General features: G+C 37.4%; 1 protein-coding gene across 3 annotated transcripts in view; it reads left to right on the top strand.

Annotated features, from left to right (window-relative positions):
• The window catches only part of sptbn1 (spectrin, beta, non-erythrocytic 1), a 163,409-nt gene that overhangs the window by 122,000 nt on the left and 17,601 nt on the right, over positions 1 to 23,808 (top strand). For all 3 annotated transcript variants that reach the window (XM_079845206.1, XM_079845207.1, XM_079845208.1), the window contains 13 exons: positions 163 to 426; positions 1,146 to 1,370; positions 1,446 to 1,535; positions 2,304 to 2,582; positions 4,848 to 4,978; positions 7,082 to 7,286; positions 8,382 to 8,756; positions 12,489 to 12,733; positions 15,738 to 15,876; positions 15,948 to 16,032; positions 18,191 to 18,387; positions 18,493 to 18,587; positions 20,252 to 20,306. In XM_079845206.1, the coding sequence (XP_079701332.1) occupies positions 163 to 426; positions 1,146 to 1,370; positions 1,446 to 1,535; positions 2,304 to 2,582; positions 4,848 to 4,978; positions 7,082 to 7,286; positions 8,382 to 8,756; positions 12,489 to 12,733; positions 15,738 to 15,876; positions 15,948 to 16,032; positions 18,191 to 18,387; positions 18,493 to 18,587; positions 20,252 to 20,306 (2,385 nt within the window). The remainder of the gene's footprint in view (positions 1 to 162; positions 427 to 1,145; positions 1,371 to 1,445; positions 1,536 to 2,303; positions 2,583 to 4,847; positions 4,979 to 7,081; positions 7,287 to 8,381; positions 8,757 to 12,488; positions 12,734 to 15,737; positions 15,877 to 15,947; positions 16,033 to 18,190; positions 18,388 to 18,492; positions 18,588 to 20,251; positions 20,307 to 23,808) is intronic.

The raw sequence follows: 23,808 nt of genomic DNA, 5'->3' as shown, positions 1-23,808 counted from the left end.
CTAAAATCTAGAACTGCCACCTTGTGTTGACATCGTGAAATTGCACGATTTGTAAATTATGCGTGGCGGGCCGGACTTTGGACTCCCTGATTTACTATCACTCGTGTTACACAGGGATGGGTATGGAGAACTGATTCTGTGTGTGTGTGTGTGTGTCTGCAGGATGGGAAGCAGCTGGTCTCAGAGAAGCCGGAGACAGATGCTGTAGTGAAGGAGAAATTGGCGGCGCTGCAGAAGATGTGGACCGAACTGGAAACCACAACTCAGACTAAAGCCCAGTGTCTGTTCGACGCCAACAAGGCCGAACTCTTCACGCAGAGCTGCGCCGACCTGGACAAATGGCTGGTGGGCCTGGAGGGTCAGATCCAATCAGACGACTACGGCAAAGACCTGACCAGTGTCAACATCCTGCTCAAGAAACAACAGGTTTGAGATGATCCATCAGCTCTGATGGCTCGCTTCATTTAATCAGTTTATCAGAAAACAAGACCCGTTCACACCTATGGAAGCATTCACACTGCCACTGAATAAAAAATAAAGAAGATAATTGCAACTTTATCGCGCAATTCGGATGTAAACTCACAATTTTAAAGGGTTAGTTCACCCAAAAATGAAAATTCTGTCATTAATTCCTCACCCTCATGTCGTTCGACACCCGTCAGATATGAAGACACAAATGAAGATATTTTAGTGTAAAGCTGATGCTGAGAAAGGCTTCAGATAGGCCTCCATTGGCATTCAGTACATTTACACTCACAAGACCCATAAAAGGCACTAAAAACGCCGTTACAAAGTCCATCTCACCACAGTGACTCTACAATAATTTTATGAAGCAACGACAATAGTTTTTGCGCGCAAAAAAAAATCAAAATAACACCTTTATCCAACTTGTTCTTGTCTTCCGTGTGTGTCTCCACGACGCATGCGCGAGAATATGACGCAGCGCCGCCGTTGTGAATGCCCCGCCCCTTACCATAACCGACAGTTTCAACACATGACTAACTAACTCAACCAGGCCACGCCTCTTTATTCTGCTCATTAATTATTATAATGAGGAATATTGCGATGTTTCATTGCTCACGTCACAATGGAGGCGTTTATATTCTGAAGGATGAGACTAACTCGTCTGTGCTTTGCTGTTCCAGATGTTGGAGAACCAGGTGGATGTGCGTCAGAGGGAGGTGGAGGAGCTTCAGTCTCAAGCTCATGTGCTGAGACAGGAGGGGAAGGACACAGATGAGGTCGATGGACGGCGGGTGGAGGTGGAGCAGAAGTTCCAGGAGCTGCTGGACCCGCTGTTGAAGAGGAAAAACTTCCTCATGGCCTCTCGAGAGATCCACCAGTTTAACCGCGACGTGGAGGACGAGATTGTACGTTTGCGTTTGAGTGTTTATCCGCTTGTGTGTGTGTGTACCGCAGATGTGTAACGGATGGTTTCTCCACAGCTTTGGGTGGAGGAGAGGATGGCCCTCGCTACGTCAACAGACCATGGCAACAACTTACAGACCGTTCAGCTGCTCATCAAGAAGAACCAGGTGATGTGTTTAGGGTTAACAAACAATAGCGATTCAACACACACTTTACACCTGCCGTACAGGGGCGTAGTTTATGGGGGTGTGTGTGTATTCAAATCCATCAGTTACAACCCCCCCAATATTTCAACATGAAAATCACAGTAGATCAAATGAAAAATATGTAGAATTCGTTTATTTTGTAACAATCATTTTGTTCCTAATCAAATATGAGTTTGTCATAATAAATCAGACAAAAAATACTCCATTGAACCGATTCCATTGAAAAGAAGCCGTCTGTTTTGCTAGTTCATTTTTCAATAGTGTCTGTAATTATCAATAATTTACAGTTGTTCAAGAGCCGATGTGTTTCCCTTTAAAAAAATTTATAAAATGCATTAAGGTGTAATGTAAAAATCTTATAATAAATGTCTAAATGTAGCCTCTTTCATAATTTGTATATGTTGAATTTGTTAATCAGTTAAAGCATGTAGATAGATAGATAGATAGATAGATAGATAGATAGATAGATAGACAGACAGACAGACAGACAGACAGATAGATAGATAGATAGATAGATAGATAGATAGATAGATAGATAGATAGATAGATAGATAGATAGATAGATAGATAGATAGATAGATAGATAGATAGATAGATAGATAGATAGATAGATAGAAATAAATTATCCAATAACAATACACATAAAAAAAAATTAATAAAAAAAAAACAAAAAACAGTCCACATTCACCAATGTTCAAACCAAATCTACGCCCTGTTGTTCATCCCCAGACGTTACAGAAGGAGATCCAGGGCCATCAGCCTCGCTGTGATGATATATTCGAGCGCAGCCAGAGCATCCTGAAGGCCGACAGCCCCAACGTGGAGTCGATCCGAGGCCGTCTGTCCGACCTGCAGACGCTGTGGAGCCTGATCATCCAGGAGACGGAGAAGCGCCACTCCAGGCTCCAGGAGGCCCATAAGGCCCAGCAGTACTACTTCGACGCGGCTGAAGCTGAAGCCTGGATGAGCGAGCAGGAGCTCTACATGATGTCTGAAGAGAAGGCCAAGGTTTGTTAATGTTCCTGTGAATTCATTATTCCAGTGTGTAGATATCATTAATGTTAATGTGCATTGAGCACTTTTAAGGCAAACACACTTTTTTCATGCAATGGCCAATGGGCAATTTTGCTTCCATAACTTGACTTTGATTCTAAATCTGGATTTGAATGTTAATCTAATTTTGACTCTAAAACTAAATCTGAATCTAAATCTTCTTTTGTCTGTATTGCCGAAACTAACATTAATTCTAATCAGAGTCTAGCTTTTTTTATATTAATCTGATTTTATTCTGAATATTAAAGGCACAATATGTAATTTTTCGCTTATTCAACTCAAAGGCGTCTTGACTCTTGAGTGGGCGGAGCTTTTATTCTGCCGCGAGCGATTCCGCTTCTTCCGCTCGTGTGTGTGTGTGTGTGTGTGTGTGTGTAACGCAGCGCTGTTTGATCATATCACACACATGTGAGAGTGTTAAAGTGATGTTGTAATGCTACTATGAGACACTTGTTCACACTGCAGTGAGCGAGATCATATTAGGCGGTAAAACATGGCACTCTGTGCGGTAAATCAACAACACCAGTAGGGTTGGGTACCGAAACCCGGTGCCTTAAATAACCGGTATGTACCGGACCGAATCAGAACGCAGATTTCGGTTCCTCCTTTCGGTGCCAAAATTCAAACGTGCTTTCGCGCTTTGGCTGAGCCAGAGACAGACGCTCAGCGCTCGTCACATCACAACTCATGACAACTATTCAGTGTTTTCAACCACATCTCATGACAACTATTCAGTGTTTTCAACCACATCTCATGACAACTATTCAGTGTTTTCAACCACATCTCATGACAACTATTCAGTGTTTTCAACCACATCATGTTTATTTCAGGTTTCAGACATTTAAATGCTCATAAGTAGGCTACTAGCAAAAAACACACACTGATGTCTATGAAAGCGGCAATGACAATCCTTTCAGACGGTTATAATTTGACTAAAGTTACGTGTTTTATTCACATCAGATACATGCACATTATATAGTAACTATATAGTTTACTCTATTCTTCTTCCAGTTCACTGGTCACTTACTTTCATGTATTTCGTGAGACGAGAATGCTCTCAAGTGTTGTAAATCCGACAGATCCGATTCTGAGGCGCAAACTAACATGGCGCCGCCCATTGCGCTTTATAGATCAACTAACACACATTCACTCGCACATTTGAACATCAGATAGTTTGTGACACAGTTAAGAAGTTTGTGAATATTTTGAATAAAAAGAAAAAACGAAATAAACCTGATACAGCTGAGCTGTCAGCGCTATTGCGGCTGCTGTGTGTCATGTGAGAAACATGACGCGTCACCATGGAAACATTAAGACGATGCGTTCTAAAATATTTAGCCAGAGAATATGATCATATTTCTAAATAACGCTGAAGCTCGAACCTGGTTTTGTAGCAGAGCAAGAACACAGACGACTGCTGTTATTACTGTAACTGTTATTTAGAGTTATATTAGGCTTGTTTTAGTTGGGTTAGGTGGCTTAGGTTTTACTGTGCATTTGTAAATAAGTCAATAATAATTTGTAAATAAGTAAATTGTGTTTTTTATTTATTTATATTCATACATTTAAGTATACATTATACTTTTAAAAAATTTAAATAAAAAATTTCAAAGCTATTTAATGTCATCCACCTCGTTTTGTGGCCTTTTTAAAAAAAAAAGTATCGGTTCAGGTACCGTTTAGGCACTGGTACCGTTTTAAAAGTATCGGTTTGGCACCGGAATCGAAAAAAACCCAAACGATACCCAACCCTAAACACCAGATTTACACAATAAGACTGACTGTGTTGAGCTGGAGAACAATGAGTTTCTGTCCATCAATGATCCAAACAGTGTCTAATAAAACACATCAGATATTAAAGCGGCGCTAGTGTTGCCATGGTTACTACACAATAACACCAGAGGGTAACGCGGGTATGATGTCATTGGTAGGTGGTCCGTGTTCTGGTTGAAATCGCTTATTTCTCTGGATTTATACATTCTTGGAAACATTTGAGATGATGCTTACAAGTCAACAAAATATATAACACTGTTCTGGTGGGTTTTGAATATTTCAATCCAAAAAACTTACATATTGTGCCTTTAATCTTATTTTAACTCTAAGACTTCATTCTGAATATGTATCTAAATATGATTCTGACTTGAATATTACTCTGATTAAGACTCTGACTCTAAAATTGACCTCCTTTTCTGAAGTGTGGCCTGTTGTTGTTGTTCTCAGGATGAGCAGAGTTCAGTGGCCATGCTGAAGAAGCACCAGATCTTGGAGCAGGCGGTGGAGGATTACGCTGAAACTGTGCACCAACTGTCCAAGACCAGCCGAGGCCTGGTGGCCGCCAACCACCCTGAGAGGTGCAGAACTGAAAAACTATGGGTGGAACGATAGATGGATGGATGGATGGAAGGATGTATAGATGGATGGAACGATGTATCGATGGATGGAACGATGGATGGATGGAACTATGAATGGATGGATGGATGGAATGATGTATAGATGGATGGAATGATGTATAGATGGATGGAACGATGAATGGATGGAACGATGGATGGATGGATGTAATGATGTATAGATGGATGGAATGATGTATAGATGGATGGAACGATGAATGGATGGAACGATGGATGGATGGATGTAATGATGTATGGATGGATGGAACGATGTATAGATGGATGGAACGATGGATGGATGGATGGATGGAACGATGAATGGATGGATGGATGGAATGATGTATAGATGGATGGAATGATGTATAGATGGATGGAACGATGAATGGATGGAACGATGGATGGATGGATGTAATGATGTATAGATGGATGGAATGATGTATAGATGGATGGAACGATGGATGGATGGAACGATGTATAGATGGATGGAACGATGAATGGATGGATGGATGGAATGATGTATAGATGGATGGAATGATGGATGAATGGAACGATGGATGGAATGATGTATAGATGGATGGAATGATGTATAGATGGATGGAACAATGTATAGATGGATGAAACGATGGATGGATGGATGGAACGATGTATAGATGGATGGAACGATGTATAGATGGATGGAACGATGGATGGATGGAATGATGTATAGATGGATGGAATGATGGATGGATGGAACGATGGATGGAATGATGTATAGATGGATGGAACAATGTATAGATGGATGGAACGATGTATAGATGGATGGAATGATGGATGAATGGAACGATGAATGGATGGATGGAATGATGTATAGATGGATGGAACAATGTATAGATGGATGAAACGATGGATGGATGGATGGATGGAACGATGTATAGATGGATGGAACGATGTATAGATGGATGGAACAATGGATGGATGGAATGATGTATAGATGGATGGAATGATGGATGGATGGAACGATGGATGGAATGATGTATAGATGGATGGAACAATGTATAGATGGATGGAACGATGTATAGATGGATGGAACGATGTATAGATGGATGGATGGAATGATGTATAGATGGATGGAACGATGTATAGATGGATGGATGGATAGAATGATGGATGAATGGATGGGAACAATGGATGGATGAATGATGGATGGATGGGAATGATGGATGGATGGATGGATGGAATGATGGATGGATGGATGGAACGATGTATAGATTGATGGAATGATGGATGGATGGAACGATGTATAGATGGATAGAATGATGGATGGATGGATGGAACGATGAATGGATGGAATGATGGATGGATGGATGGATGGATGGAATGATCGATGGCTGGAACGATGGATAGATAGATGGATGAATGGATGGGAATGATGGATATATGGATAGAACGATGGATGGATGGATGGATGGGAACGATGGAGTGATGGAGTGATGGGAATGGATGGATGGAATGATGGGTGGATGGGAACGTTGAATGGATGGATGAATGATGGATGGATGGGAACGATGGATGGATGAATGATGGATGGAACGATGAATGGATGGGAATGATGGATGAATGGATGGATAGATAGAACGATGGATGGATGGGAACGATGAATGGATGGGAACGATGAATGGAAGGATGGAATGATGGGTGGATGGGAACGTTGAATGGATGGATGGAATGATGGATGAATGATGGATGGATGGGAACGATGGATGGATGGGAACGATGAACGGTTGGAACGATGGATGGATGGAATGATGGATAGATGGGAATGATGAACGATGGATGGATGGAATGATGGATAGATGGGAATGATGAACGATGGATGGATGGAATGATGGATAGATGGGAATGATGAACGATGGATGGATGGGAATTATGGATGGAACGATGGATGGGAACAATGAATGGATGGGTGGATGGATAGAACTATGGATGGATGGATGGAACGATAAATAGATAGATAGATGGAAACAACAACAGATCTTGAAATGAACCCTGACTGTGTGTGTGTGTGTGTGTGTGTGTGTGTGTGTGTAGCGAGAGGATCGGCATGCGTCAGTCACAGGTGGATAAGCTGTACGCTGGACTGAAGGACCTATCAGAGGAGAGGAGAGGCAAACTGGAGGAGCGGTTCCGCCTCTTCCAGCTGAACCGCGAGGTGGATGATCTGGAGCAGTGGATCGCGGAGAGAGAGGTGGTGGCTGGATCTCACGAGCTGGGCCAAGACTACGAACACGTCACAGTGAGTCAGAACACACACCTCCAGCCCCTCTTCACCTCCGCTTACGTCTCACAGCTGGATGGATGGATCTTTTATTTCTCATTTATGTGCTGCCACTAGGTCAGATAATCAGACGACATGGTCTTGCCTTTCATAGTTACGCTGATGATATTCAGATTTATTTCACAGTTAAACCCAACTCAGCGTATCCTCTCGCTTCTGTTAAAGGGTTAGTTCACCCAAAAATGAAAATTCTGTCAAAATTCACCCAAAAATTCTTCCCCTCATGTCGTCCGAGACCCGTCAGACCTCCGTTCATCTTCAGACACAAATGAAGATATTTTAGTGTAAATCTGATGCTCTGAAAGGCCTCCATTGGCTCAATGCACTTTACACTCTCAAGACCCTTAAAAGACACTAAAGACGTCGCTACAAAGTCCATCTCACTACAGTGGTTCTACAATAACTTTATGAATCGGCGAGAATAGTTTTTGTGCACAAAAAACCCTAAATAACGACTTATATAGTGATGACGATTTCAAAACACGGCCTCATGAAGCTTCGAAGCGTTATGAATCAGTGAGTCGAATGATGATTCGGATCGCGTGTCAAACTGCTGAAATTTGGCGATTCAAACCGCTGAATCGACTCACTGATTCATAACACTTCGAAGCTTCATGAGGCCGTGTTTTGAAATCGTTGATGAACTTTAGTCTTTAGTGTCTTTTAAGGGTCTTGAGAGTGTAAAGTTGAGCCAATGGAGGCCTTTCAGAGCATCAGATTTACACTAAAATATCTTCATTTGTGTCTGAAGATGAACGGAGATCTGACGGGTGTCCAACCACATGAGGGTCAGTCATTAATGACAGAATTTTTATTTTTGGGTGAACTAATCCTTTAATCGTTCTTTTGACTCTATAACTTCTTTGTTGTTGTTGGAGTTATTTGTTGTACACCTGCTTGTTTATTTGCTATACTGAACAGGCTGGCTGTCTGATTGTGATTGATTGTACTCCATCGTGAAGCGACCTTGGGTTCTTGAAAGGCGCTATAAAAAATAAACATATTTTTATTGTATTATTATTACAACACGTGTGTGTTTCCTCTCCGCTACAGATGCTGCAGGAGCGCTTCCGGGAGTTTGCCCGGGACACCGGGAACATCGGTCAGGAGCGCGTGGACGGGGTCAACCGGATGGCGGATGAGCTGATCAACGCCGGCCACGCCGACGCGGCAACCGTTGCCGAGTGGAAGGACGGGCTGAACGAGGCCTGGGCGGATCTGCTGGAGCTCATCGACACACGCACACAGATCCTCGCCGCTTCATACGAGCTGCACAAGTTCTACCACGACGCCAAGGAGATCCTGGGACGCATCCTGGACAAGCACAAGAAGCTTCCGGAAGAGCTGGGCCGGGACCAGAACACGGTGGAGACCCTGCAGAGGATGCACACCACCTTTGAGCACGACATCCAAGCTCTGGGGACGCAGGTGAGTCGCTCACACACACACACACACACACACACACACACACACACACACAGATATTAATACACTATGGGCTGCTGCACGTTGCAAAACATGTTAGCAAACATGCTCGTTCTAAAAACACATGTTCAAAAATGTTAGCAACATGCTAATTCATACTAACAACATGCTATGCTTTTGCATGCTATGCTCGCAAAAGCGTTAAATCATGTTAGCCAATGTGCTAAAAAATGCTAATCCATGTTAGCAATGTAGCAAAACGTGGAAGTAACATGCTAATTCATGTTATCAATGTGTTAAAACCCTAAATCATTCTAGCATAATGCTCATTCGTGTTAGCAAAGTGTTAAAACATGCTAATTCATGCTAACATGCTATAGTATGCTTGCAAAGTGTTAAATCATGCTAGCCAATGTGCTAAAAATGTTAATCCATGTTAGCAATGTAGCAAAACATGTTAGCAAAAATGTTAATTTATGTTATCAATGTTTTAAAACCCTAAATCATTCTAGCATAATGCTCATTCGTGTTAGCAAAGTGTTAAAACGTGCTATAGTATGCTTGCAAAGCATTGTCATGTTAGCCAATGTGCTAACAATGTTAATCCATGTTAGCAATGTAGCAAAACGTGTTAGCAACATGCTAATTCATGTTATCAATGTGTTAAAACCCTAAATCATTCTAGCATAATGCTCATTCGTGTTAGCAAAGTGTTAAAACGTGCTAATTCATGCTAACACGCTATAATATGCTTGCAAAGTGTTAAATCATGCTAGCCAATGTGCTAAAAAATGCTAATCCATGTTAGCAATGTAGCAAAACGTGTTAGCAAAATGTTGATTCATGTTATCAATGTGTTAAAACCCTAAATCATTCTAGCATAATGCTCATTCGTGTTAGCAAAGTGTTTAAACGTGCTAATTCATGCTAACATGCTATAGTATGCTTGCAAAGTGTTAAATCATGCTAGCCAATGTGTGCTAAAAAATGCGAATCCATGTTAGCAATGTAGCAAAACATGTTACCAACATGCTAATTTATGTTATTAATGTGTTAAAACCCTAAATCATTCTAGCGTTATGATCATTCGTGTTAGCATTGTGTTAAAACATACTAATTCATGTTAACATGCTATAGTATGCTTGCAAAGAGTTAAATCATGCTCATTCGTGTTATCAAAGTGTTAAAACATGCTTATTCATGCTAACAACATGCTATAGTATGCATAATATAGCAATGTGCTAAAAAATGCTAATCCATGTTAGCAATGTAGCAAAACATGTTAGCAACATGATAATTAATGTTGTCAATGTGTTAAAACCCTAAATCATTCTAGCATAATGCTCATTCGTGTTAGCCAAGTGTGAAAACATGCTTATTAATGCTAACATGCTATAGTATGCTTGCAAAAGCGTTAAATCATGTTAGCCAATGTGCTAAAAATGTTAATCCATGTTAGCAATGTAGCAAAACATGTTAACAACATGTTAATTTGTTATAAATGTGTTAAAACCCTAAATCATTCTAGCATTATGCTCATTCGTGTTAGCAAAGTGTTAAAACATGCTAATGCATGCTAGCAATGTTGCAAAACATGTAAGCGAACCTGCTAATTCGTGCTAGCTTTGTTAAAACATATTAATTCATGTTAAGAATGTGTGCTAATCCATGCTATCGATGTTGCAAAATATGCTAGTTCCACTGTTGCCAACAAATTTTCAGGGGAAGTTGTTAAAGGCAGATCGAGTTGTTGCTAAAAGTTGCTAAATGACGTTGTGACGTCATTGCGCTATGACGTCATTACGTAATCGCAAGGCAAAATTACGCCATTATGTAACGCGTAGATATTATTTGAAATGCTAATTTAGATTTGTTTGTAAAATAAATTAAAGCAATGTGTTAGTTAATATGGAGCCCCACACATGACGTGCAAGAAAAAAAAAAGTTAATTGTGCGCAAAATTTACAAATTTGTTCCCTCGATTTGCTAAACCGTCCACACGATTTACCCATTTGTTCCCTCGATTTATAAATTGTGTGCATGATTTAGCCTACTAGTTTATTCCCGCATGTCATATGCAGTGCTCTGTAAATATGCTACCTAAATGATCTTCCGGTTTTTACAGCGATTTCCACATTCCCACAGCGATCTTAAGGAATTATGAATGAACCGCTTGGCTTATTGAGCTAGCTTGTACGTGTGTAGTTTGGATTAGAGTCACTTTCCAGAAGTTGCTAAAAGTTGCCAAATAAATTAAAAAAATTGCTACATTTGTTGCTAGGTGCTTTTAGAAAAAAAAGTTGTTAAATCTAGCAACAAAATTGCTAAGTTGGCAACACTGGCTAGTTCATGTTAGACCCACACATATGAATACACTAGGGCTGCAACGACGTGAAATGCGTCGACGCGTCGGCGGCACATTATTTACGTTCTAGAATGGAACAGAAGATCTAGAATAATGGCAGCTTCTGCTCCCGGGCATAGTGAAAATTATCATTTATCATATAAAGCCAGACCGCGACATTCAAAAGTGTGGGAGTACTTTAAACAGAAGCCGAGTAAAACTGTGCTTTGTTCGCTCTGTAACGCCGGTTTCACACTGCACGCGGTGGCAGAGCAGAAGCTGTGTGTGTGGAGAGCGGGAGCTTTCACACTGCAGTCAGTGTTGCCAAGTCCGCTTTTTTTCCGCGGAATTGGGCTACTTCTACACTGTTGCCGCGGGCTGTGTCTCATGTCCGCGGGTTGAAGCAAAAAAACACACATATTTAACCCCCCGAACGCGATGTTTACCAGAGAACCTCCCCGAAACGCGATTGGGCTTGTTTTGGGCTTGTTTTGAGTAACGAATGGGTGGGTTTTGTTGTGTAAACCTGGCAACCCTTCCAGTGTTCTCTCGCGCAGCTGAACCGTGGCGCGTGTATTGCAACAGACGGTCACATTTTCCGGGGTTCTTCTCCGACCCCAGTACGTCTCGTGCTTTTATTTATTATGGGCTGCATATATCTCCTGTAAATGCGACCTGGTTCCGCTCTGTCCCAAACACATATGCATAATAACTTGTTGTATATAGGTAGTTTACATGATTAAAGTAACATTAAAGTTAAGATATGCCTCTAGCTTTAATCATTTAAATGTGTCTTTGAAGTTTGGGCAAAAACTTCTGGCAGCTTTAGTCGTTGTTTATGCACATGTATCTTCAAAATAGACGACTAGTTATACATTAACACTATGCTGAAAGCTCCTGTATGTGAACCTTTTGCAGATAAATACAAGTGCATTTTCGTTTACTATTGACACAAATCAATAAGTAAATCATACTCAACTACTAGCCTATAGTAAACAACTTTTCCTAATTAGGCCTACTCTGTATACATTTTATGATGAATAGTATCATTATATATTGTTTAAAAAGCTTCTTGTGTTCATATATTTCATTATAAAATGGCATACTATGTACACCACTACCTTTCCTGAAATACAATTAATATTGTCATCATTCATTGATTTCATGTTAAAATAATATACAAATTCACTACCCTCTTTGAAATACAATAATCAGTAAAAAAGAATCATAAGATTAATCTGGAAAAATAATCGTTAGATTAGTCGACTAATCGAAAAAATAATCGTTAGATTAGTCGACAGAAAAAATAATCGTTAGTTGCAGCTCTAGAATACACAATGGGCTGCCACACCGGGCGTTTGACTCACTGCTGCCCCTGCTGGTGTCCTCAGGTCAGGCAGTTGCAGGAGGATGCTGTGCGCCTGCAGTCCGCGTATGCCGGAGACAAAGCGGACGACATCCAGCGGCGCGAGGGCGAGGTTCTGGAGGCCTGGAGGAGTCTTCTGGAGGCCTGCGAGGGCCGGCGGGCGCGACTGCTGGACACCGGAGACAAGTTCCGCTTCTTCAGTATGGTGCGCGACCTCATGCTCTGGATGGAGGACGTCATCCGCCTTATCGAGACACAGGAGAAGCCCAGGTGTGTGTCTGAGCGCTAGTTACATATCAATCATTTTGTGTGTTTATTGGGGTGGTTCCTTGGTTGTGTTTATGGGGCGCAGTATAACATGTCTTAAAGGGTTAGTTCACCCAAAAATGTAAATTCTGTCACTAATTACCCTCATGTGGTTGGACACCCGTCAGACCTCCGTTCATCTTCAGACACAAATGAAGATATTTTAGTGTAAAGCTGATGCTGAGAAAGGCTTCAGATAGGCCTCCCTTGGCATTCAGTTCATTTACACTCACAAGACCCATAAAAGGCACTAAAAACGCCGTTACAAAGTCCATCTCACCACAGTGACTCTACAATCATTTTACGATGCGACGACAATAGTTTTTGTGCGCAAAAAAAAATCAAAATAACGCCTTTATCCAACTTGTTCTTGTCTTCCGTGTGTGTCTCCACGACGCATGCGTGAGAATATGACGCAGATCCGGCGCTCGGACACATGACCCAGAAGAGATTTGTTTACGAGCAGAGGAAGACGCGCGTGTCTAAGCTGTTGAATTCTACACTGATCGTGCTTTAGGTCTCGGCGTAGTTCTCAAAATGGGACTAAAGTGTGCATTTCATGTATTCCCGAACGCCGGCGCTACGTCATATTCTCGCGCATGCGTCGTGGAGACACACACGGAAGACAAGAAGAGGTTGGATAAAGGAGTTATTTTGATTTTTTTTGCGCACAAAAACTATTGTCGTCGCATCGTAAAGTTACTGTAGAGTCACTGTGGTGAGATGGACTTTGTCACGACGTTTTAAGTGCCTTTTATGGGTCTTGTGAGTGTAAATGTACTGAATGCCAATGGAGGCCTATCTGAAGCCTTTCTCAGCATCAGCTAAAATATCTTCATTTGTGTCTGAAGATGAACGGAGGTCTGACGGGTGTCGAACGACATGAGGGTGAGGAATTAATGACAGAATTTTCATTTTTGGGTGAACTAACCCTTTAATACTTATTTTTTTTTAAAACGCTGTATTTTTCTTATATTTTAGCTTTATTCCACACCACTGTCTCCACTGCTCGTTTGTTTCCTGCTTCTGTGAAGCCCATCCCTCCGAAAAACGCAATGGTCTTAGATTGGTTAGATGGCCAAATGTAGTTTGTAGTTCTGCAACAGCTCTCTCTCTTTCGTAATGACTGCGCCGTGGCCTCGCCCACTTTGTTGTGTGTTCTTGGGGGCAGTGTTTGTTAATAGCAGGTGTTTATGATCTCACCAACCCGGGAAGAAGCTTGTTGTAGTCCAAACCGGCCATTTTTGTAGGCAATAAACTGCCATCACTTTAAAAGACAATATCTCCGTTTGCATTGAACTTTCAGCACTGTAACTTTGCAGATACTGTTTATGCTCAAGCAGCAACATTACACACTAGCTAAAGTTTAAAAAGTGAAATCGCATGCAACCAGCCCTTTAACAGAAAGTTGGAGGTTCTTTGTGTGTTTGGATGTTAGAGTAGAGGTCGACCGATAGTGGATTTTACAGATAACGATAATTAGGTTGGACTGTATCAGTGTTCATTTTGATTTAGTTTTAGTCATATTTTAGTCACCTGAATTGTTTTTAGTTTTAGTCCACTCAAATCTAATGAGTTTAGTTCAATTGTAATGCATTAATTGAGCATTTAAGCATCACATAACCGACTGTTACTGAATACATGACAAAACTGACATTCTGACATTGTGTAATTTTTTACATTTGAATGAAAATTCACTTTTTTGTTTGTTTTTGAAAAACATCTATATAGTTTTTATAATGTTGTATTTCTGCGTTAGTGAGTATATCAGGTTAAGCTAAAGCTTCTAATAAACTTAAAGGGTTAGTTCACCCAAAAATGTAAATTCTGTCATTAATGACTTCCCCTCATGTGGTTGGACACCCATCAGACCTCCGTTCATCTTCAGACACAAATGAAGATATTTTAGTGTAAATCTGATGCTCTGAAAGGCCTCCATTGGCTCAATGCACTTTACACCCTCAAGACCCTTAAAAGACACTAAAGACTAAAGTTACAAAGTCCATCTCACTACAGCGGCTCTACAATAACTTTATGAAGCAACGACAATAGTTTTTGTGCGCAAAAAAAACAAATAACGACTTATATAGTGATGACGATTTCAAAACACAGCATCATGAAGCTTTGAAGCGTTATGAATCAGTGAGTCGATTCATGATTCGGATCGCGTGTCAAACGGCCAAACTGCTGAAATCACGTGACTCTGGCGATTCAAACCACTGATTCATAACACTCCGAACCGCTGATTCGACTCGCTGATTCATAACGACGCATGCGCGAGAATATGACGCAGATCCGGCGTTCGGGAATACATGAAATGCACACTTTAACCCCATTTTGAGAACTACGCCGAGACCTAAAGCACGATCAATGTAGAATTCAACAGCTTAGATACGCGCGTCTTCCTCTGCTCGTAAACAAATCGCTTCTGGTCATGTGTTCGAACGCATTTTTTTTTTTGCGCACAAAAACTATTGTCGTCACATCGTAAAATTATTGTAGAGCCGCTGTGGTGAGATGGACTTTGTAATGACGTTTTTAGTGCCTTTTATGGGTCTTGTGAGTGTAAATGTACTGAATGCCAATGGAGGCCTATCTGAAGCCTTTCTCAGCATCAGCTTTACACTAAAATATCTTCATTTGTGTCTGAAGATGAACGGAGGTCTGACGGGTGTCCAACCACATGAGGGAGAGGAATTAATGACAGAATTTTCATTTTTGGGTGAACTAACCGTTTAAACGAAGCCAATTCACCAGCATACGGACGTTCGCCTATCAACAGGTTTTTTTGTTTGGCCGGTGAACACACACACACACACACACACAGGGGTGAAGTGGCCGGTTGAATTGAACACAGAATTGATTCTGAATCGTTGGATAACGAATCGCGATGCATGGACCTTTTCTCCCACCCCTAGTGTTTGGAAGTCCAGGTTATGATCTGTCCTCTTCTCCTGCATTTCTTCAGGGACGTGTCATCTGTGGAGCTTCTCATGAACAACCACCAGGGCATCAAGGCTGAAATCGATGCCCGCAATGACAGTTTCACGGCCTGCATCGAGCTGGGCAAATCTCTCCTGGCACGGAAACACTACGCATCAGAGGAGGTGGGTACCGCCGCTTTAAGAGTCCTCAGATGCCCTGTCCTGTCCTTCATGCCCATGTCCCCGTCACACAGATTAAAGAGAAGTTGCTGCAGTTGACGGACAAGAGGAAAGACATGATTGACAAGTGGGAGGACCGGTGGGAGTGGCTAAGACTGAGTGAGTATGATTAGCATAAAACTCACACATTTCCATATAAACACATCAAAATGACATTACGATTAGTATAACGCTAATATAATTCATTAATATGAAAAATGTATTAATGTATTATTAATAGTTATATGTAATACATTTAATATATTATTATTATTAGTAGTATAAAACAGATATATATTAACATAAATAACATATTTATAGTAATATATTCAATGTATTATGTCTTAAGTATAAAACTAAATAAATAAATGCAAGATTAAGATTATTATACTAATATATTTATATTAATATATGCATGTAATATTTCAGTAAAATAATTAAATTAAATACATTTTATTATTATTTATATTATTCATATATAAATATTAATATTAGTATACAATTATTATTAATATAATATATCAATATAAATACTGTCTTTATATTAATATATGAAATGTTTAATTTTTGTAAAAATGTAAATAAATACATGTAAGGTTAGTATAAAACTAATATAAATAAAAATTGTTTATTAATATAAATAATATATTCGTATTAATATATTATTTTAGTATATTAATAGTTATATGTAATACATTTAATATATTAATATTAGTATAAAACAGTTATATATTAATATAAATAATATATTTATAGTAATATATTCAATGTCAGTATAAAATTAAATAAATAAATGCAAGATTAGGATTAGTATACTAATATATTCATATTTATTTTAATATATTAATGTAATATTTCAGTAAAATCATTAAATTAAATACATTTTATTATTATATTATAATTAATATATTAATATTAGTATACAATTATTATTAATATAATATATTAATATAAATAATGTCTTTATATTAATATATGAAATGTTTTATTTTAGTAAAAATGTACATTAATACATGTAACGTTAGTATAAAACTAATAAAAATAAAAATAGTTTATTAATATAATAATATATTTTTATATTAAATGTAGTATTTTAGTAAAAATAAGAATGTATTTAATATATTAAGATTATTATAGAAAATTATTAGGAATAACTACTATATTAATAAAATAAAGGTATTATGTTAGTACACACATTTAATGAACTGTAATAAGGTTAGTGCAAAACTAATATAAATAATTTATTCATATAAATAATATATTTTTATATTAATAAAATAAATGTATTATGTTAGTACAAAACGAATATAAACAAATATTATTTATTGGTTTAAATAATATATTTATATACATATATTACATTTATTATTTTAGTAAATATATTAAGATTAGAATAAAATTATTATAAATAACAAATACATTCATATATATATATTAGGGCTGTCAAAAGATTAATCGCGATTAATCGCATCCAAAATAAAAGTTTGTGTTTACATAATATATGTGTGTGTACTCTGTATAATTATTATTTATATATAAATACACACAAGCATGTATATATTTAAGAAAAATGTATTATATTTATATATAAAATATTTATATTTATATATAATATAAATTATATAAATGTATATACATGCAAATATTTCTTAAATATATACATGAATATATATATATACATGAGTACACACACATATATAATGTAAACACAAACTTTTATTTTGGATGCGATTAATCGCGATTAATCTTTTGACAGCCCTAATATATATATATATATATATATATATATATATATATATATATATATATATATATATATATATATATATATATATATATATATATATATATATATATATATATATATATATAAAATAAATGTATTATGTTAGTGCACAGTATATTATGACTAGTAAATATATTTAATAGTAATATATTTGTATTAATATATTAAATGTATTATTTATTATTTTCACAATGGCCTGTCTGACATATATCAGCCGAACAATATTATGATTTCATACAGTGCTGATTTTCCCAGCTGATGTGATCCGAAGGGATCCTCTCTTCCCATGATGCTTAGCAACTCTTATGCACCTATTTCTGACCTTCTAATGGGAAGTGTGTAAAAGGATGTGGGCAGATTGGGCTTTAAATTTCATTGACTCTGACTTCCCCTTTCGTGTGTGTGTGTGTGTGTGTGTGTGTGTGTGTGTGTGTGTGTGTGTGTGTGTGTGTGTGTGTGTGTGTGTGTGTGTGTGTGTGTGTGTGTGTGTAGTTTTGGAAGTGCACCAGTTTTCGAGGGACGCGGGCGTGGCAGAGGCGTGGCTGCTGGGACAGGAGCCGTATCTGTCCAGCCGGGAGATGGGACAGAGTGTGGATGAGGTGGAGAAGCTGATCAAGCGACACGAAGCCTTCGAGAAGTCCGCCGCCACATGGGAGGAGCGCTTCTCAGCGCTGGAGCGGCTCACTACGGTAGGAGAGAGTGTGTGTGTGTGTGTGTGTGTGTGTGTGTGTGTGTGTGTGTGTGTGTGTGTGTGTGTTAGTAAGACGTCACCATGACTCTATTGTCTCTGTCAGTTGGAGTTATTGGAAGTGAGAAGACAGCAAGAGGAAGAAGAGAGGAAGAGGAAACCACCCACGCCAGAGCCGGTGCAGGATGCAGAGACACAGAGGTAAGCGCTCCACACACACACACACACACACACACACACACACACGCACACGCTACATGTCACACGGATGCTTTTCAATATCAGGTAATGTGTGGTTAACTTCATACTTCAGTTTCATTCTCTGACGGCGAAACATGATTCGTGTTCTTAAAAAGAGTACTTAACATATTGTATTAATTATGAAGAGAAGTATTATAATATAAATAAATATAATGTGTTTGTATTAGTATATTTAATGTATTATTTTAGTAATAATTAGTTGTAATTAAATACATTTAATATATTAAGATATTAGTATAAAACTAATAAAAAATAAAATGTATTAATATAAATAATATTTATGTATTCTTTTGGAAAAAAATATTAAGATTGTTATTTTGGTAACATAAATAAATACAATTTATGAATGTAAATAATATTAAATGTATATCATTTATTAATCATATATTATTAAGTATATTAAATGTATAATTTTTTTGTAAATTAAATACACTTAATATATTAAGATATAAGTATAAAACTAATATATCATGTACAAACAATTTGTTTTATTATATTAAATGTATTAGTTTAGTAAAAATATTACAATTTATTATTTTAGTAAAAATCTATTTTGTACTAATCTAATATATTAATATAATGTGTTTACATTATTATATTAAATGTATTATTTTAGTTAAAAAATTATACATTTAATCTATTACGATATTAATATAAAACTAATACAAATAACATTTGTTAATGTAAATAATATATTTGTATTGTTATATTTTGGAAAAAATATTAAGATTGTTATTTTGGTAACAAATAAATACAATTTATGATAATATATTTATTTTAAATGTATATAATTAAATATAATTTATTTATATAAATCATATATTAGTATATTAAATGTATTAGTTTAGTAAAAATATTAGAATTTATTTTTTTAGTAAAAATCAAGTTAATATATTAAATCTTTTTAATTTATATAAAGCATATTTATATTATTATATTCAATGTATTATTTTAGTAAAAATATTAAGTTTGATATATTGGTAATATAAACAAATATAATTCATTAGCATAAATAATAATATTTTAACATATCCAATGTATTTTATGTAAAGTATTTATATGAATAAATTATATTAGTTTAAAATTTTACAAAAATAATACATTTAATTTGAAATACATTTATATAAATGTTATACTATCTTAATATATTAAATGTATTTGATTATATTTTTACTAAAATAATGCATTTTATGTATATATATATATATAAGTATTAAAACTATTTTGTACTAATCTTAATATATTAATTGTATATAATTAAATCTAATTTATTAATTTATTTTTGTAAAAATAATAAAATAAAACAAATATGTTAAGATTGATATCTTAATATAATGTATTGATCTAAATAAATATAATGCTTTTCAGGAGGAAATTAATTTTGCTTTAAGGATATTCAGATATTTTAGTGGTTAACCAGCGTGGAAATGAAATGAACACTTTATGTAATATTTATTATAAAGTACGCATTATTCAAACAGAGAACAGTCGATGCATTTAGAAACTGAGGGGATGTTTCACTTCTGTCCATCGGTCAAGCGAGAGCTCAAAACTGGCCTGCCATTGACGTTCGGCTGTGTGTGTGTGTGTGTGTGTGTCCACAGAGAAGGAGAGCAGATTGCCCAGAACGGACTGCCATCAGACCAGGACTCGCCACGGGTTAGTTACCGCTCCTGTACCTACCCACAATACACTAGCAGTCAACAAACACCACGAACCAGCGGTCAGGGACACTAACAGTTCCCACAATGCTCTCTGATGACTCCAGATGATACAGCTGTTCATTAGGCTATCAGTCGACAGGATAATGACAATGCATCTTAATAACTTCTGTGTGTTTTGTGGACATTATAAAGAAACCAACGGATCATGACGTGTCCAGCCGGCTCTTAGTTTGTAAAGAAAATACGGCTCACATGTGACCCGAGCTCAAACCCAGTCCTGCGTCTCACGGGTGTATCTGTGGCTATAGCCAAAATTATACATTTTTCTTTTATGCCGAAAATCATTAGGATATTAAGATCATGTTCCATGAAGATATTTAGTAAATAAATATATCATAAATGTATTATTAGTAGTAATATGCATTGCTGAGGACTTCATTTGGACAACTTTAAAGGAGATTTTCTCAATATTTAGATTTTTTTGCACCCTCAGATTCCAGATTTTCAAATATTATCATAACAAACCACACATCAGTGGAGAGATGATTTATTCAGCTGATGATGATCTATACATCTCAATTTCAGTAAAATAACAAGCACAGAAGCTGTTGAAATCATTAGCGTTCCTATTATTATTATTATTCCGCCATTGGTGTCTATGGCAAATTTTGAGTCACTAACTCAATCTCTCTAGCGCCACCACCTGTCCAAAGTTGCACTCATGTTTATGCTAATAACTTTTGAATCATAAGGGCTGGAAACAAAATTCCTTGGCTCAAGCCGATTCGATTGCACCCTATTAAGTCATTTTCCGTCTTGAAAATTTTCCCGCCATTTTTTATTAACCGAAAAACCTACTTTTGTGAACTCCTCCTAGGCTGTTGCTCCAATTTTCATAAAAAATTTAACCAGATCATCTTTAGACCATGCTGACAAAAAGTTATGGAATTCAAGTTGATTTCTCAAATCGTTTTTGATAAACGTGCAAACAAATTTTACGTAGCAGTTGCGAAAATACACTTAACCTCTTAACTGTCACCGTCCCGCAGGCTTTTTTTTCATATCATATATTTGAGTATATATATATATATATAAATTAGGTATCATTCGAAAGCTTACGAACTCAAAATTCATCCTGTGAAAACCGTTTTGAAATTGGACGTTGCGTTACCATGGAAATGGTACTTTAAATTCTTTTAGAGGCTCCTCCCCTAGTAGGCGTCGTCATGTTTCATATTACAACATTTATTTTAACTACTTTAAAATTAAAATCTTTTCCAATCTTGACGCATATCGTCGGAAAGGTCTGAGTCTCAAGGTTCCATATTTGGGGACCGTTTTGTGATGGAAGTGACATTTGGACAGAAATTTGAAAACAATCAATGGAGTTTCAATGACACCCGGTGGCTATTTTTGGTACAGCGCCTAAACAAAATCTCATGGGGACTTCAATTTTTGTGATATCAACTTCAAATTTGGAACACAACTTGGTTAGACATGTGGCTTTGATTTTATAGTAATTTTAGATTAAAACATTTTTGTGAAATATATATTTTATGTAAAATAAAAAATATTTAGTAAAGTATTTTTTATTTACAGTAAATTTAAACTTCCATAACTTTTTTAATTGCTTCTTCTTTAAAACGAGACCAAACTTATGGTCTATATTCCAAAGCATTCTTGAATTACAGCCCTTTAAGTTTGGATAGTGCATTTTAATGTGTATTCTCAAAAAGGAGGGTGACAGTTAAGGATCTCCGCAACGCTTTATCGTATTAAAAACCAAACTTGGTACATGTCATCACAAGCATGACCTGAGGCAACATGCAGCGTTTCGACGCAGCGCCACCTACTGGTCCGGAGATACGAAAAATGGCTATTTTTGCTTATAACTTCTGAACCCTATGTCCAAAGATCATAAAAGTGTCGAGTCGTCTGATATCCAATTTTACCATATCGGCCATTTTAGCTGTCGGCCATTTTGAATGATGTGCTAAAATGCTGTATTTTATGAACACATGAATGGATTGTTATGAAACTCGGTATGGGTCATCAGCACAATGCCCTGAAGGAGCCTGAGAAGTTTCGAATCAGCGCCACCTAGTGGAGGATTTTTTTTCCGCAAACGCTTATAACTTTGGGTGTGGTTGACTTATTTTCATGGGAGTAACTTTTTTTATCTCCTGAACCCTTGCCGAGTCCAACGATACCAAACTTGCTAGGTTTGTGCAGCGTTGTAATTTAGCGCTTAAAAAACGTTAGCTGATATCTTCGAAACCGCTAGTCCTATCGAGACAAAACCAGCGTCAGAAGTTCGGAAACATAGGTCGATAGCTAAATGCTAATGCCCAAATGTCAAAATATTGATAGTAAGGGGGAGTAAAATCCAATCAAAATCAGGTGTCAGTCATTTTTTTACGTGTTTTTTCATAGAAATGTCTATAACTACAAAACAAAATGAGATATTTTCACCAAAATTGACACACACATGTATGGGCTCACTCCGAGGACACATAAAAAAGTGGTAGGATTGTGCCTCTTGGTGGCGCTATAATAGAACAAAATATGACATTGGCTCTATACAACTTAATGTGGGATTTTAACATTTTTGCTTCAAAATGTCTTCTCTCATTTTTTCAGTTGGTCTGCTGCTTCCTTTTTAGCTTGTGTTGCGCTTGGTCCCCAGTATTGCTCTATTTACCCCTATGACTGGTTTTGTGGTGCAGGGTCACATGGTTGTTAAAGCTCTTATTACTTCCCCCCATGCAAAAATGAGTGTGTAAAGTGACTTAATTGCTGGATGGATGAACTTCTGATTATGTGTTAGGAAAAAGGGAACTTGTGTTTGCTCTGTGTAAACGGTGCGTAATAGACTTCCATTATAAGTGCGTTACTTTAAACACTGTTATTTACTGTAAAAGTGAAGTGTGCTTCCTCCTGTGCTTCCCGTATTCAATCCAGAGCTTTGCTTTAAAGTTTTGATATTTAAATTAGTGCAAATTATCTGCCATTTTTGATAGTTTGGTTTTGTTTTCCTGTGTTTTGTTTGCAATGTGAGCTTGTGAAACTGAACAAGTCCAGTAGAGTCTCATTGTGTTTGTTTGTTTGTTTGAGGAGATTCACCATAAAATGATCTGAACACACTGTGTGGTGGCTCTTCCAGTGTGGCTGATTCTCTCTCTACAGTTTGTATGTTATATGTGTATATACACCGATCAGGCATAACATTATGACCGGTGAAGTGAGTAACACTGATGATCTCCTGTTAGTGGGTGGGATATATTAGGCAGCAAGTGAACATTTTGTCCTCAGAGTTGATGTGTTAGAAGCAGGAAAAATGGGCAAGCGTAAGGATTTGAGCGAGTTTGACAAGGGCCAGATTGCTACTGGAGCTCAAACTGCTCAAGAAGTTAATGCTGTGATAGAAAGGGCTCAGAATACACAGTGTTCTTCTACATCACGTGGATGGCCGGGTGTGTGTGCGTGGCTTACCTGGG

This window comes from Gobio gobio, assembly GCF_949357685.1.
Source record: "Gobio gobio genome assembly, chromosome: 19".
Taxonomy (NCBI): Eukaryota; Metazoa; Chordata; class Actinopteri; order Cypriniformes; family Gobionidae; genus Gobio; species Gobio gobio.
Note: the sequence above shows the minus strand (reverse complement) of the source record. Positions and strands in the feature narration are given on the sequence as shown.